Source organism: Ovis canadensis, chromosome 10 (genome assembly GCF_042477335.2).
Source record: "Ovis canadensis isolate MfBH-ARS-UI-01 breed Bighorn chromosome 10, ARS-UI_OviCan_v2, whole genome shotgun sequence".
NCBI lineage: Eukaryota > Metazoa > Chordata > Mammalia > Artiodactyla > Bovidae > Ovis > Ovis canadensis.
The window spans coordinates 100,468,879-100,486,138 of record NC_091254.1 but is presented as its reverse complement, the minus strand read 5'-3'; the positions used below and the strand labels follow the sequence as shown (position 1 = coordinate 100,486,138).

Here is a 17,260-nt window from a genome sequence, read left to right as displayed (position 1 = left end):
CCCATCCTGGAGCCTCTGGAGGGACCTCAGCCCTGCGCCACCTTGGTCTCAGGTGTCTGGTCTCCAGGACTGGGGGAGGATGAACTCCTGTTGCTTTAAATCTCCCAACATGTGGTCGTCTGTTAGAGAAGCCACAGAGAACTCACACAGGCCCTGCTCTGTAAGGTCCTAGAAGTGTGGGTCTCACCAAAGGAGGCTGGAGGCTGGATTACAGAACCCTTAGAGTCAGCACTGGGCCCTCAGAAATGCTAAAGCAGTGGCTGGACCCCAAAATGTTGAGGGGTCAAGTCTGAACCCTGTCCCTAGGGGTACCGGCTGCACACGCCTCCCCAGGTTCTTACACCTGTCTGTGGTATAGTAAGCATCTAGTCTTGACTGAGGACATTTAATGTCACTGTTCACATTGCTCATTAAGAACCCACCAGTTACACAGGTGAAAACACAATTAGGATGCTTGCTACAACAATGAGCAATTCTGAAGATGGTCGGAGTGGGGACTTATGTGCAGACAGCAGTCCTTCCATCCTCCCACCCCTCCTCCACACTGCCGACCCCCTTCTCCACACTCCTGACCCCCTCCTCTACCCTCGCAACCCCCCTAACCCTAACCCCTAAGCCTAACCCCTAACCCTAACCCTTCAGTCATGTTTGATTCGGTGGACCCTGTGGTCTGTAGCCTGCCAGGCTCCTCTGTGCATAGTATTTCAGGGAAGAAGACTGACGTGGGTTGCCATGCCCTCCTCCAGTGTCTCTTCCCCACCCAGGGATTGAACTTACTTCTCCTGCATTGGCAGACAGGCTCTTTACATCTAATCTGACCTGGGAGACCCCTGTCCTTTCTGATATATTCCTCCAGAATTTCCTAAGAGCCATATGATGGGACTGAGCCGATAGGGGTGCCGAACATTTCTCAAGTGTCTACTGGCATTCTGTATTTGTTCCTCAAAGAAATCTTGCTTCTTTGACACCAGAAGGGCAAAGTCACAATCAGTTCAGTGACTGATCAAGAGGGCTCCAGGGCAGGGCTTACCTCAGCCGGAGAAACCTGGATGAACAGGGTTTTCCATAAGGCTTTGCTTGTCGAAACCAGAGATGGGCATAAATAAATGCTGCCGCGCTGTGGCTGTTTCCCAAAACAACTGCAAAACCAGTCCTAAGCAAGAGAATTTCAGAGAAACCACCAGTTCTGCTTCATTGCCTTTGACTGCGTGGATCACATTGTGGAAATTTCTTACACAGCCAAAAATACATGAACAAACTAAAAAGTAAAAAGAAAGTAAAGAGGTTCTAAACTAAGGACACAGTTTACCCCTTAGAGGTGAAAGGAGAAAAAACTGGGAAGCTACAGCTGAGGTGAGCCAAGAACACAGTGGTTTCAGTTCAGTTCAGTCGCTCAGTCATGTCCAACTCTTTGCGACCCCATGAATTGCAGCACGCCAGGCCGCCCTGTCCATCACCAACTCCCGGAGTTCACTTAGACTCACGTTCGAGTCAGTGATGCCATCCAGCCATCTCATCCTCTGTCGTCCCCTTCTCCTGCCCCCAATCCCTCCCAGCATCAGACTCTTTTCCAATGAGTCAACTCTTCACATGAGGTGAGAGTTGGAGGAGCTGGAAGGCTTTGAGAAAATACTGAAAATGTATTTGCTCCACTCATGACGAAGGTTGGAAGCTGAAACGAGCATAACAAAGGGTTATGAGCATTCACCGAGTGCCTGAGGCTGGGAATGGATAACGAAGGGTTATATACCCGGCCTTGAGGCGTTCGAAGGCTTCCTTCTGACCACCTGTTTCTGAGAGCAAGGACTGTTGTTTCACGATAAGACTCCCTTTAGAGTTTCACCAAAGCTGTTATGTCTTGGGCGATGGGAACTGTCTCTTATGCTTGAGTGCTGTAATGTTCATCTGGAATGGCTGCGTGCAAGTCAGCCTTATGCTCTATTCCCTGAGAATTATAAACCTGCGCAGTTAGATCACAAACTTTGTCAGTCCGCTAGAGGCTGTCCCTGAGTGTCCTTTCAGAGTGCGTCCGAGCCTTACAAGGTGGCCAAAGTACTGGAGTTTCAGCTTTAGCATCAGTCCTTCCAAAGAAAGCCCAGGGCTGATCTCCTTCAGAATGGACCGGCTGGATCTCCAGTTGGCCTTAATGCCAAACTACACAAGCGCCACAGCTACCTAACCTAGCACCAAGTCTCTTACGATGGTACTACTAAAAACCAACATGAGATGCCAAGTTACGGGGTCTAGCTAGATTCCCCTTGAGCAGACGCACCGAGGACTCTCTGAGAAGACTGCCCCAAATGATAGGGCTCCAAAGAACCTGCTGCCTGCTGTTACACGCTCAGACATGGCTGTTCTGACTGCAGGCTTCAAAACAATTTCTGGGCACTGGAGGTCCCTTGTTCTTCTACTCGTAATTTTAATCAAGTCAGCATGTAAGACAGCTGTATCCAAGACACCTTCCCCCTCCTGCCTGCTGGCATCACGTCTAGGAGTCAACTCCGCAACACGCAAGCTTGTTGTTAAGCTGCCCAGCGTGAATCAACAATCCCATCAAGCAGCGCCTTCCCTGCCAGACCGTCTTCTCTGAAATGGCAGCTCTGGAGCTGCTTGTTTGATGGAACTCAAGTGCATAAGCCAATATCTCATTTCTGGCTACAAATAAGAATCCTTATGACACTAAATGCTTCCTATTGTTTCAACGAAGCAGTCAGGACTGACCACCACCAGGATTAAGTGACCTTTAATAGGCTAACATGGATTGATGAGAATTTTCGTACAAAGCCTCATGAAGCTAGGACTCATGCATCCTTGGTTTCCACTTTCATGGATTCAACCAACCACGGATCAAAAATATTCGAAAAAACTTCCAGAAAGTTCCATGAAGCAAAACTTGAATTGGCCACATGCTGATAACTATTTATAATGCACTTACATTGTGTTAGGCACTGTAAGCTACCTAGAGATGATTTAAAGTATGGCAGGTTAAATACAAACACTACATGCTTTTAAGAGACTTGAGCATCCAACGGATTTTGGTATCTGCAGGGGGTCATGGAATTAATTCCCTGTGGACACCAAGGGACGACCGTACAGTCCCTGAACCTACCTGACCACTCTGAGAAAACAGAGCTTAGAAAATGCTGCTCCAGATATGAAAATCAGTGTGAAAACAAGTGGAAACTGGAAATAATGGAATTTGGTATCATATGAAAATTACACAAAAGAAAACACACAGGAAGATACTGCTAACATGAAAGCCTTTGTTTTTAATTTGGTTGATACACGTTTGACAAAATATTTTAGAATAAAACAATCCATAAACAGGCACCAAGTACTTACAGTAACAACTGTGAAAAACACAGAACTGGTGTATTCTTAAACAGTAATATTTATAAAACTTTTTGTGGTGAATCTGGAAGACTTTCGGTTCTGCTCACGACCCTGGTCTGAAGCCCCAAAAGATGGTGCATAAGGCCCAGCAGGAGGTGCAACTCGTAACACATTTGGCAAGCAAGGATGACCTGTTGGTATGAGCTCACATGGAAGGGAAGGGCCAGATCCTGGGGTAGGGTACAGAATGGAAGATTCCAAAGGAATCAACTAAGGACAAGACCTAAAATCACACCCCTGTTTCTCAGTTTCCTACAGGAGAAGACTGCAAACTGTATTTTAAACTGACTCAATTTCCCCTCTTTTAGCAGAAAATCAGCAACCCTGAGACTCCAAATTTCCATGACATAAAAGCTAATAATCACCTAAAAGTGGTTCAAGATTAATCAACTAACATTTTATGACCAAATAGAAACTTTAAAATAATTTTTATCATCTGAACACACACTTAAGAGAACAAAACTTCTCAGAATTTTCATGCCTAATTTCCACTGTCCAAAATTAGTTGCACAAGAAAGATGTAACTAGATGTTTCCAACTGGGTACGACTTAGTCTTGTTCTATAGAACACCTACCTCTTCACATTACTCAAATATACTAAAGAAATTAGAGAAATTTTACCCATATGGAATACACAATATGCATTTATTGACTTATACAACAGCCACATAAACAAGAGACCAAGGAAAAAAATAACAAACACTTATTCTCTGTAACACCACTGAGACAAACACAGCACACCAAGCATCAGGATCTACTGACCCAGCCAGGCTTTCTAACTGATACTTTCAACACATGGGTTCAATGAACAACTCTGTAGAGCACATGTCCACACCAGGTTTAAAAATCAAATTTGCTGCTCCTCCAGTGGAGGTTCCAGAGCTTCCATCAGCTTTTTATTTGCTTCCTCATTATGCCGGCTTTGACAATGAGTTAAATGTTTCTTAAAGCCTCTTGGAAAATTTGATTCAAAATTACAACGTGGACATTTAAGCAAACTTTGCCCATGAGCAGCTACATGATTTTTAAGGAGAGATTCTAAAAGAAAAGCTTTTCCACAAATTGTACATTTGTAAGGACTATGGACATTATGCTTATTAACCAAATGATGCAAAACAGCACCTTTTTTCATAGCACGACAGCAACAAATTTTGCAATAGTATTTTCCTTTTCCACGCTTCATGTATTTTGCAATCTCTTCTTCAGAGATAAAAGCCTCTTTTTCCTCAGTAAACTGCAACACATTTTTGGACTGCTCTGGACTAGTAATGTCCATTTTGTTCTCTTTACTAAAATCAATAGATTCCACATCAACCTGCTCTTGGTCACTGCTTGATTCTTGGCCCTTACCATCTACTGCATCCAAATCTGCTTTAATACACTCACTGCTACTAAGCTCAGCATCAGAGTTCTCCTGGTTGTCTTTCTTGAGCTTCTTTGAGGAAGGAAATAACGTGTCTTCCAAGAGTCTCTTAGGTGTAGCCATCAGTTCTTCCTGAACTAGAACATCACACTTTTGATCGTCTATGGCATCTGCCTGTAGTTCGTCACCAAGCTCAACTGCCTTCTGAGACTCCGAGAAGATGGCAGATTTTGGAAGTTCAGGGAAAAGGGCATGCTTCCGGGGCTCTGGAAAAAGGGCACGTTTTCGTGGTTCAGGAGAAGCAGGAGGGGCAGTTTTGGTAGGCTCAGAAAACAGGGCAGGCTTTCTAGGCTCAGTATTGACCGAGAGAACAGGCTTCCAGATATCAGAGGCTGCTTTGGGGGACTCAGATGGCCCAGAAGGACCTGGTTTCCGGATCTCAGGGAAGACAGGTTTCTGAGGTTCGATGAAAAAGGAAGACTTCCAGAGATCAGGGGGACCACCACGGGAACTTTTCTGGGACTCAGGATAATCAACTGAAGCAGGAGATGTTTTCCGCTGATCAGGAGAAAACTGATCAGGAGACCCTGAGGGCTTTCTGAGCTCTGGAGACCCTGCTGGACTCCGGATCTCTGGGGACAGTGTTGGGCCAGGTTTGCGAGCCTCAGGAGACTCTGGAGGAGCTGTCTTCCAGTGCTCAGGTGACAAGGTGGCAGTGGTCTTTCGCAGCTCCGGTGGGCCAGACTTCCACGACTCAGGAGACGCAGGAGGAGATTTCCAGGAACCAGACGAGACTGATGAAGACTTCCAGGAGGCAGAGGACACGGACGGAGCCGGTTTCCAAGGTCCGGGAGACACAGATGGAGCAGGTTTAGCTGGCTTCCAAGGTCCTGATGATGCTGACGGACTAGATTTCCAAGACCTGGGGGATCCAGGTGGCCCTGGCTTCCAAGAGCCTGGTGACACAGCTGGGGCTGGCCTCCGAGGCTCTGAGGAGACAGCAGAGAACAGCTTCCAAGGTTCAGGAGACACTGATGGGGACAGCTTCCTCGGCTCAGGGGAGACAGTCTGGGCTGGCTTCCGAGACTCCGGAGAAGCAGTTGGGGATGGTCCCCAAGGCTCTGGGGAGGCAGCTAGTACTGGTGACTCAGGGGATGGGGCTGAAGGTGGCACCAATGTTTCTGGGAAATGGGAGTGTTTCTGGGATTTGGGATTAGTCAGAGTGGCCTTTATTGGCTCAGGAGACACAGGAGCAAGTTTCTGTGGTTCTGGAGAAGGAACAGGGACTGGTTTCTGAGATTCAGAAACAAGAGGGGCTGGTTTTGGAAGTTCAGGAGAAGAGACAGGAGCTGGTTTTGGAGGCTCAGGAGAAGGAAGAGAAGGTGTCTGTGGCTCAGGAGAAACAACAAGGCCAAGCTTCTGAGAGTCCAGGGAAGGAAGAGGGGCAGGTTCTGGTGATTCTGGAGACACAACTGGGCCAAGTTTCTGTGTTTCTATAGAAAGGGCAGGGGCAGGCTTCAGGAGCTCTGCTGAACTGGAGGCCATGTTCTGGTGTTCAGGAAGAGGGGGGCTTTTCACAGGTTCTGCTTCTTTGTTGAACTGATTTTTTGGCTTCTCATTCCATTTATCTGCGGCCGAATGTTTAGATGTGATGTGATAGTATACATTAGAGTACATCTTGCTGGTGAAAAAGCATTTATGGCAGTGAAACAGCTTTGCACTTTTCTGGTAAAATATCATTTTACCTAACCCACCGGCATCCATTTCATCACAAAATTCTGGATGGATGGTACCCATGTGGATTTGTACATTTTCATAATCTGTGCCTCTGAAATTGCAGTGGTCACACTCCAAATGTGCCGACGTCTTACGAAGTTCCTGGAATACTTCCATTTTTCTAACATACACGATTTTATTCTTTAAAAACAGTGCTGCGACAAAGGAGAAATACACGAGTGATTTTCAGGGATCATAATTTGAATGAAATGCCATTTCTAGTCCATTCTATACTTGAAAAATTTTAAGTCTAGAACGGCATAAACATTTGTTATAAGTATCTCTATAAAGACTGTAAAGCGAAGGGAAAAATACAGCTAATTTTTAACCAAGTCCCAGGAACTCTGCTATTTTTACATAAATCATCTCATTTAATCCTAACAATATGACTCCAATATTATTTTCATCTACATATGACGAACCTAATGTTCAAAGTCAATTACCCAGGTTATAAGCCTCTCAGGAACCCAAGCCTGATTCCAGAATTATCTACAGCAGGTGCCTTACACTGTAATACCCCAAATCAACAAGCTGTTAGCACACAAAGGCTGAGTAAATGTCAAAGTTAAAGCTAAGCTATTCAGGCAGAGCAAGAAACTTTAGACCCACTTTACAAAGTGCTTGTTAAACTAAATCTAACTGTGAAAAGACAACTTTTTAAAAAAAGTCAACATATCTTGTAACGCTTTATCCATCCTAATGTATTTTTATCCATTCACTTAATAACTTAATTATTTTGTGCCCTACGCTCTTCTAGGTGCTTGGGTTTCAGGTGCTTACATGCAACGTGGTGCTCACATCAGCTGAGAAGAAACGACGTGGAAGACAACACCGAGAAGGCTCTCAGCAGAGACATTAAAGGCTGTGAGGGGCTTTGCCAAAAACAGCAACTGAGACGGAGGACACCCTTGAGGCAACTTGCTTACAGGACTTTTAAACTTTTAAGCTGATCTTCTTAGGCAGTAAAAGTTAAGAGAAACTCACATACTCATTCATGCGGACAAGACATTCACACAGTATCACTTCCCAAGGGTAGTCACTCTACTTATGTATCACTAAGGAGAAGTCCTATGTTTACAAAAGGGCACATACATTCTATACAAATGAGGTATTAAACATATTTTTCTGCAATGAGCTTCCATTTAAAGAAGAGAAGTCTGTGGCTCAGGAGAAACAACAGGGCCAGACCCCAGGGAAGTGAAAGGAACGTACTTTGGTGACTTGAGAGCAACTGGACCAAGTTTCTGATTCTACAATAAAGGCACATACAGGCTTCTGCTAAATTAGAAGGCATTTCCTAGGGTATCTTTACACACAGGCTAAGCACTAAAATTCCTTATACAGATCTTTGAATGTGAGGGTATTTTTGTAGGGGAAATTCCGAGAAATGTTTCGAAGGCTATTTGCACCTGAAACTAATGTTTCACCAAACTCTCAAAAACCTGCAGTACTATCACATACCTTACATACCAACTGTGTCTATGTGAGGGATAATTCAAGAATTCCCAACTCCCTCCTCACCAGAGGATCATTACACTTTAAACCCTTGCTGCTCCTTAGGTGAAAACTGACATCTCACTATTGTTTTAATGTTCTTTAATGAGAAAGACTGAGTATCTTCCCTTTTTATCAGCCAAAGGTATATCTTTTTTCTAGGATGTACTTTATGCATTTAATTATTTGTAAATAGTCTTTGTATATAAAAGAAGTCAGCCACTTTATGGAAACTACCTTCTCAATTTACCATTTGTCTCTTGACTTTATTTGACTGTTTTTTTCCTAAACTACATCATGGGTTGGCCCAAAAGTTCATTCAGGTTTTCCGTAACATATCATGGGAAAATTCAAAAGAACTTTTTGACCAACTGGTTTACACAAAAATTAAAAATTTAAAACTGTTGCTCTTATGACTGTGTTTTAAATTATGCCTTCTCATTCAAATATTTTTTTTAATAACTCAGTATTTTTCCTATGATGATAACTTCATTCTCTTCTTACATATTCGTATCTTTAATTCTTTGGTGTCCAGCCTGTTTTTGACCCCAAATGGATAGTTTTCATCTCAACATTGATCACACGTGTAATCAGTGACACATACTGTCCTTCCCTGACATGCAGGGCTCTATTCAGCGTCACTAAGGCCTGCGGCTCTAATTCTGGACTCCATTCTACTCCCCACCAGTTATGTCCGGTGTGCCCTTCTTAGCAAGGGTCCAGCAGCTGCCAAACCAGATTCTGTAACTAACATAATTAATACATGTTCGTATACCACGATTAATATGGGTGTGTATGCTTTTAATGTTTTCCCTTAAGAACTCTAAGCACTTTTTAAAAATGCACTCATCATAAAATATTCTCTTAAATGTTAGAAAGTGAGAAATGTTAAAAGCACACAAAAATATATGCAAAGCAATGCTACTAGAACATCACTGTATAAATTCAGGACAAAAACTTTTAGAACAGGGAAGAAATATAGACCACCATGTTCTTTCATTAGTAGACTTACCAGTTGTCTTAGAAGAATTCTTTAAAATGGTCTTCAAAGGGCAGGCAAGTGTACATGGCTTTTTTACTAGACCACAGAAAACAACGTATAGTACATGAAGGACAAAAATGAGAAGTTGGACCTGAAAAAAACAAAAGGAAGGGTAATCAAAATTACTTCACTGTGAAAATCTGTGCCCTCTATAACCCTGATGATCTCTCTCACTATCCTGCCCCTTCCAACAGCAACAGGGGTCCAATCCAAAGCCTAGACATTAACTTTAATAAAATGACACCAAAGATTACGGTAGATAATATCCATGACACCACCCTCGTTGAGTATCAATTTAATGATCCACTATGGAATTATAGACAGACTACATCACGCAAAACGCTGGGCTGGATGAATCACAAGCTAGAATCAAGACTGCCAGAGAAATGCCAACAACCTCAGATATACAGATGACATGCCTCTAATAGCAGAAAGCAAAGAGGAGCTCAGGAATTCCTTGATGAGGGTGAAAGAGAAGAGTGAAAAACCATTCAGAACATTCAAAAAACTAAGACCATGACATCCAGTCCCATCACTTCATGGTAAACAGAAGGAGAAAAAGTGGAAGCTGTGGCAGATTTTATTTTCTTGGGCATCAAAATCACTGTGGATGGTGAATGCAGCCATTAAATTTTTAGGCTGATGCAAAAGTATGGTTTTGCATTATTAAACTTTGTGGTTACTGGAATACATTCTTAAGTATATGTAGTCAAAATATACCTCATTTTAACATGCATTTCTCACTTTATGGCTTTTTTTTTTTGCTAATGACATTACTTGCTGTTTATTTTAGACTAGGGAAATGATGTTAGACAAAAGGCAAAGTCAAGTGGTTATTTTTATTCGAGTTCAAAATGGGTCATAAAATGCACCAGAGACAATTCGCAGCATCAGCACTGCATCTGGTGCAGAATTTGCTAATGAAAGTAGAGTGCAGTGGTGGTTCAAGAAGTTTTACAAAGGAGACAAGAGCCTTGAAGATGAGGAGTGCAGTGGCCGGCCACCAAAGTTGACAATGATCAATTGAGATGATCATCGAACCTGATCCTTACAACTACATGAGAAGTTGCCAGAAAACTCAACATCAACCATTCTACAGTTGTTCAGAATTTGAAGCAAATGGGAAAGGTAAAAAGGCTTGATAAGTGGCCAGCTCATCAGCTGACCACAAATCCAAAAAAAAAAAAAAATCATCCTTTTGAAGTGTCGTCTTCTCTTATTCTATGCAACAATGATTCATTTCTCCATCAGATTATAATGTGAAACAAAAAGTAGATTTTATACAACAACCAACGATGACCGGCTCAGTGCCTGGACTAAGAAGCTCCAAAGCACTTCTCAAAGCCAAACTTGAACCAAGAAAAGGTCACGGTCATCATTTGGTGGTTTGCTGCCCATCGGATCCACTACAGCTTTCTGAATCCCGGCGAAATCATGACATCTGAGATGTATGCTCAGCAAGTTCACGAGACGCATCCTCAACTGCAACGCCTGCAGCTGGCGCCGGTCAACAGAAAGGGCCCGATTCTTCTCCACAATAACATCCAACCACATGCCACACAACCAACGCTTCAGAAGTGCAATGAACTGAGCTAGAAGTTTTGCCTCATCCATCATATTCACCGGACCTCTCGCCAACAGGTACCACTTCTTCAAGCATCTCAACAACGTTCTGCAGGGCAAATGCTTCCACAACCAGCAGGAGGCAAAAATGCTTGCCAAGAATTCATCGACTCCTGAAGCATGGATTTTTATGCTACGGGAATAAGCAAACTTTACAGTTAAGGAAATTGAAACCTAGACATTAATAACTTACTCAAGGTCAGGCAAATAGCATCTGATGAAGGACCACAATAATGTTCTGCTATCTATCCAGTTTCTTTCTCAAATACCTCAACCAAGTTAATATAGTAAAATTTAGTAAGATCTTGAAAAGCCAGTAAATGGGCCAAAAACAATTACATGAAGTGAATCTACCATTCAGAAGAACCCCTGGAGAAGGAAACGGCAACCCAGTTCAGTATTCTTGCCTGGGAAATTCCATGGATAGAGGAACCTAGCAGTACAGTCCATGGGGTCCCAGAGCCTGACATGACTTAGTGACTAAATAACAACGTATAAACACAACAGCACTGCTCTTCACCTTTGCTTATTTTTAAAAAAATAGTAAACTTTAGAGAAATTTTAGGTTTAAACAGCAATTGAACAGAAAGTTCTGCCTTCTCACATTCCTCCTTTCCTCCTCTGCACATCATTTCTATTATTAACACTGTATTAAGCCAGTGAATTTGTTACAGCCAACAGGGAAGCCCAATAAACAAATATATGTTACTAACTGAAGCCCACAGTCTGTAACAGGCATCACGCGTTCCTTCATGGATCTATCACAGATCCACACAAACTAACTGCTGTAACAATGCCGCGTTCCTCACAACCAGTCTCTGTAGTTTAGCTTTTTTGTATACATTTCTTAAAACTGTGATAAAATACAGCATAAACTTTACCATTCTTATCACTTTAAAAATGAACAAATCATTCAATTTACCACTTTCAAATGCATAATCTAGTGGCACTAAGTACATTCACAATGTTGTATGGCCGTTTCCATTATCCATTTCCAAAATCATCACAAACAGAAATTCTATACCCATTCAACAATTCCCTCTTTGAGAGGAATCATAAAATATTGGGGGTTTTGTGCGGGGCTTTTTCTACTTAGCATGTATATACTGAAGCATGCGTCATAATTTCATTTCTTCTAGGATATGCAGCAGCCCACTGTATATACCACAACTTTTTTTCCCACTCATCTGTTGACAGTCATGTACATTGTTACCTCCTTTGGCTACTCTGGTTGAACAAAGACTGTACTTCGTCATTCAGTCGTGTCCGACTCCTTGCCACCCCATGGACTGCAGCCCGCCAGGCTCCAAGCAAGAATACTGGACTGGGTTGCGATGCCCTCCCCCAGGGGATCTTCCCAACCCAGGGATCGAACCCAGGTCTCCCAAATTGCAGCCAGATTTTTTTCCTCACTGAGCCACCAGAGCCCTCTTTTTGGCTACTCTGAATAAGGCTGCTATGGACACTGGTGTACAAGTACCTGGGTCTCTGCTTTCAATTCTTTGGAATTTATACCTAGGAGGGGAACTGCTGGATCATACTGGTAACTTCAAATGGTAATTTCTAAACCATTTTCCATAGCTGATAGCCGCATCATTTCACTTCCCAGACAGCAAAGCAGGACTGTTCCAATTTCTCCAGGTCCTCATCAACACTTCAGAATTTTTTTTTTTTTTTTTTTACCAATATTAGCGAGTGTGAAGCGGTATCACATGCTGGTTTCCTTTTTCACAACGCTGATAGCTAAGAGTCATCCTTCGACGTGCTCTGGGGCCATCTGCACATCTCCTAAGGAGAAATAGCCACTGAAGTCCTTTGCCCACTCTTTAACGGCTTTTTGTTGCTGAGTTATCAGATACACGCCACCCCACTCCGCGGGTTGCCCCCTGACTTCCAAGCGGCATTAATGACAAAGCCCACGCAGCCGAGGGGCAGAAAAAACCGCCTCCAGAACCAGGAGCTCGTGGGCCCGGGTTCCGTCGCCCCAGCGCGGTTTGAAACAAAACGTTTCCGACCTCGGGCGGGATGACGCACGGCTCCCGCCCCAAGGCCCGCGGCCCCACCCGGCCCGCGGCCGCGCCTGGGGCCCTCGTCGGCGGCAGGCCCAGGCCTCCTCGGGGCAGCGGTCCGGGGACGGCCCTCCCCGCCCGCCGCGCTCCTCACCAGCGGGCCGCGGCCGGCATCCGGGCCGGAAAGGAGGGGGAAGCTCGCGGTCTCGGCGGCTCCGCCAAGGCCTGCAGCGCTGCGGCCTCCCGAATGGCGGCGAGGCGCAGGCGCGGGCTCCGGACGCGCGAACGTGCGCGCGGCCCCAGGACGGGCGGGCGCGCGCTCACGCGACTTTGGCGCCGCGCCCCCCGCGCAGACCAATCAGGTCGCTGGTCTCGGGCGCCCCTCGCGGAGCGCGGCGGCCCCCGGCAGCCCCCCCGCGCCCGGAAGTGACGCGCCCCCCGCCCCGGCCGCGCCCCGAAGCTCCGGGAGCAGGCGGGCCCGCGGCTGGGCTCCGGCGTCCGCGCGCTAACCCTAGCCCTTTGTGCTTCCCGCGGGCTCGAGCGCCCGGCTGCTGAGTCCTGGGTTTCTCTCCGCCTTTGGCCGAGTTCGTTCACGTTGACGACTCCTGAGTGCGCGGCCGCGACGGAGCTCCGCGCGGAGGACCGCGTCTGGCCGCCGGGTTCCGTGTGAGAGCAGACGGCATCCGTTACCTCGGTTGAGGCGTCTCTAGTCTATCCCTTCATTTTTTATTTTATCCTCACTTTCACGCCAAAGTCTGAATATTGCCTGTTCTTTTAATTTCTGGAAATATTCTAACTTTAAATAGTAACGTGTTCATTCTAGGAAATTTTCAGGTTTTTGTTTTTGTAGCAAAATGATCCATACATTTGACCGGACTTAATAGCTTTAAAAGAAAACTTTTCGGATTTCCCTGGTGGTTCAGTGAGTATCTGCGCTCCCTGGTGTCTCAGCTGGTAAAAAAAAAAAAAAAAATCCGCCTGCAGTGCGGGAGACCTGGGTCCAGATCCCTGGGTCGGGAAGATCCCCTGGAGAAGGGGAACGGCTACCCACTCCAGTTTTCTGGCCTGGAGAATTCCATGGACTTAATATTCCATGGGGTCACAAAGAGTCGGACAGGACTGAGCGACTTTCACTTTAACACATAATTAAAGGCTTTAAATTTTTTTCAGCTTTTACCTGAGCTCTGTGGATTCCTCCCAGATGGAAGCACCTGTCTGAGCTTGAAGAGTACCTCCCTCGATTCCCTGGGCCAAACTCGAACTTCACTTGGCCACCACTGAATTTAGGGTGACCAGTTGAGTAAACAGCTAGAACTGATGTTTAAACCACCGCACTCCATAAATTCTGTCCAACCCAGCACTCTCTTCTTTCTTGTTTGGAACCCAACACTGGGAACGCGTGCCTGCATGCGCTCCCCTCGCGTTTGTAGGCATGAGTTAGTAAGGAACAAGGCCTGCTTGTTCCTTTGGTTGGAAGCACCCTCTTCTAGACATCGACTTTGTTACTGGCTACTTCAGCTCTGAGATGGTGGTGGGGAAGGGGAGCAGAAGAAAACCAGCTTCCTTGGTGGGGGGAATGGCATGGGAGGGTGGCGCCCAGGTGGGTGTCTATGGGTCTGCTGAAGCCGGCTAAGTACCTCAGTTCTGATACATAGTCTCATTCTTTCCAGATTACATTGTCCCAACCTCCACACAGGCATTTTGTGGCTATTTCAACCCTGTGATTGTAAGATACAAATTTTTTAGCATCTGCATAGCAAGTCCCAATTCTTATGTCTATAAAGTGGCAACATTTTAGACCCTGTGTTTGCTATTTGAAAACTTTCAGTGCTATTAGAAATTGCTGCTCTGCCTACAATCCTGAATTCCTTTTCCCTTTCACACTGTTCTGTGGCACTGCCGACGCAGCTTCCTCAGACCTGGCCCCTGATGAACAGTTTGTTTTAGGTGCCCACAGGTAATTAGTCATTCTCCACCATAGGGCATAGGCTGCTAGGTTCCCGTCCCTGAATTAGCGGAATTTTCACTCAGGGCAATGTAGCTTATCTCCCCAAATTTTCTTTCTCCAAATTTCCTTACTCACCTATTTATCAGTTTTCCTTTGAAATTCTTGGTTTCAAGCAACAGAAACCAATTCTAGCTGACTTAAGCAGAAAAAGAACTTACTGGGAGCATCTCAAAACAGCTCAGAGTCAGCTGGAAGCCAGGAGCACCGGCAGTTCTGAGGCAGGGCTTGAGGATGCATGTCTAATAAACCCCCAGGAGCTGCTGAGGCCTGGGGGGCCACTCTGAAACTCATCACAGCAGAGCAACAAAGTTTCTCATGCATTCAGACCAAAAGAAACAGACAGTGGCTCAGACTTGCCCCTTGCCCACAGGGAGGGGCGTCCAGGGCTGCTCCAGCACCGCCACCAGGGGCCCACGGCCTCTCCGCCTCTGCTCCGAGTGCCCAGCTCGGGCCCCCTCGGTCACTTCCGGTTAGTTTCCGCCAGTGAGGCTGAGTCCCTCCACTCTGCGCTTGCGGCGAGATGGTGGTGAAGAAAGCTTAACGCCGGGTTGTTGTTCAGCCACCCAGTTGTGTCCGACTCTTTGTGACCCCATGGACTGCAGCACACGAGGCCTGCCTGTCCCTCACTATCTCCCAGAGTTTGCCCGAGTTCACGCTCATTGCAGCGCTGATGCCGTCCAGCCATCTCACCCTCTGACACCCTCTCCTGCCCTCAGTCTTTCCCAGCATTAGGGACTTTTCCAATGGTCATCTCTTTGCATCAGATGACCAAACTACTGGAGCTTCAGCATCAGTCCTTGACTGGCTTGATCTCCTTGCTACAACCTTCAGGCGTCTACTCCAGCACCACAGTTCAAAGGCATCAACTGTTGGCAGAGTTTTGTCTCTACTTTTCAACACACTGTCTAGGTTTGTCATCGCTTTCCTGCCAAGAAGCAACTGTCTTCTGATTCCATGGCTGCAGTCACTGTCCGCAGTGATTCTGGAGCCCAAGAAGAGGAAATTTCTCACTACTTCCACCTTTTCCCCTTCTACGTGCTATGCAGCACTGGGGCCGGATGCCGTGATCTTAGTTTTTTAAAGATTTAGTCTTAAGCCAGACTACTGACAGTCTAATATCTAAAAATTTTATCTTCTGAAAAGTTATTCCTTTGCGGATCTGATGAAAGCTTATGCAGACCATCCCACAGAAGTGTACAGCATGCTTTTCCATAGTATCATGATCCCAATTTATGGAAGCTACCGACGGTCAGGACAACAGTGTCACCAGAGCACCCAACAGACTCTGGGTTAGGGATTCCTGATTTAGGGGGGCTGATTCTGCCATTTGTGATGCAGAGGGTTTGAGGAAGGCTGTGAGCTTTCAGGGGCTCCCATTCCTCTTGTGTGAAAGGAAGAGCACCGAGGCCCCTGAAGCTGGGCTGGGCTGCTCTGCTCACCATTGCGTGGCGGACGCCTGGAGAAGTGCCTGCCATACTGAGGCGTGTGGCGACCTCTTGTGTGTCACTGCATTCAGCCACTTTTTCTTACTGTTAGTGGAAGTATAGCTGATGTACAGGATTCCATCAGTCACACTGTCACTGCAACAGGAGCACATGTTACGGGCGTGCAACACAGTGACCCATGACTTTTAAAGGGTATACTCCATTCATCAGTTCAGTCGCTCAGTCGTGTCCAACTCTTTGCGACTCCATGAATCGCAGCACGCCAGGCATCCCTGTCCATCACCAACTCCCGGAGTTTACCCAAACTCATGTCCATCGAGCCACAGTGACTGTCAAATGCTGGTTAGATTCCTTGTACAATATATCCTTGTAGCTTACATGTTTTGTACACCATAGCTTGCACCTCTTAACCCACGACCCCTATCTTGGCCCTCCTTCCTCTGCCCTCCCCACTAAACTGTTCTCTGTATCTGTGAGTCGCTTTTTGCTGTTGTTTTATTCACTAGTTTTCTGTTTTAGATTCTACATATAAGTGATACCATATAGCATTCACCTTTGTCAGTTATTCCACGTAACATGATGCCCTTGAAGTCCGTCCATGTTGCTGCAAATGGAAGCATTTCCTTCTTTGTGGCTGAGCAGGACCCCACTGTGTATAGATACCCCTTCTTCTCTGTCCTTTCTCCTGTTGATGGACACTTGGGTTGCTTCCGGGCCTTGGCAATTGTCAGTGATGCTGCTGTGAACACTGGGGAGCAGGTATCATTTTCAATTAGTGTTTTCTGTTTTTTCAGATTTATATCCAGGAGTAGAATTGTGTGGTGAGGTTATTACTCTGACAGCTAAAAGGAACATATGTTTATATATTCTTGTGCTTAAACATTTTGCTTTAATTTTGACTACAGTAAACATCAATAGCTGATAAACAAAAGTGCTTTGTGGTTGTTAATAATTCTTAAGAATGCAAAGTGTTCCTGAAACCAGAAAGTATTAACAACCATTCCTTTAAACCACGGATCTTGAAAATGAACCCTAACAGACTGTGGTCCACAGGCCAAATATTGAATGTTCCTGTTTTTATAAATTAAGTTTTATAGGAACCCAGCC

General features: G+C 45.4%; 1 protein-coding gene across 2 annotated transcripts; it reads right to left on the bottom strand.

Annotated features, from left to right (window-relative positions):
• Window positions 1-3,249: 3,249 nt before the first annotated feature.
• Window positions 3,250-13,045, bottom strand: CHAMP1 (chromosome alignment maintaining phosphoprotein 1). 2 transcript variants are annotated; one of them, XM_069602475.1, is made up of 4 exons: window positions 12,855-12,993; window positions 12,172-12,479; window positions 9,039-9,159; window positions 3,250-6,687 (listed from the first exon to the last, which is right to left on the bottom strand). In XM_069602475.1, exon 4 carries the CDS (start codon window positions 6,647-6,649, stop codon window positions 4,241-4,243), a length of 2,409 nt encoding a protein of 802 aa, XP_069458576.1. In that variant the 5' UTR covers window positions 6,650-6,687; window positions 9,039-9,159; window positions 12,172-12,479; window positions 12,855-12,993; the 3' UTR covers window positions 3,250-4,240. The 2 variants fall into 2 exon arrangements, with proteins under 2 accessions (XP_069458576.1, XP_069458577.1); XM_069602476.1 differs by lacking the exon at window positions 12,172-12,479 and having other exon boundaries at window positions 12,855-13,045.
• Between the last annotated feature and the right edge of the window lie 4,215 nt (window positions 13,046-17,260).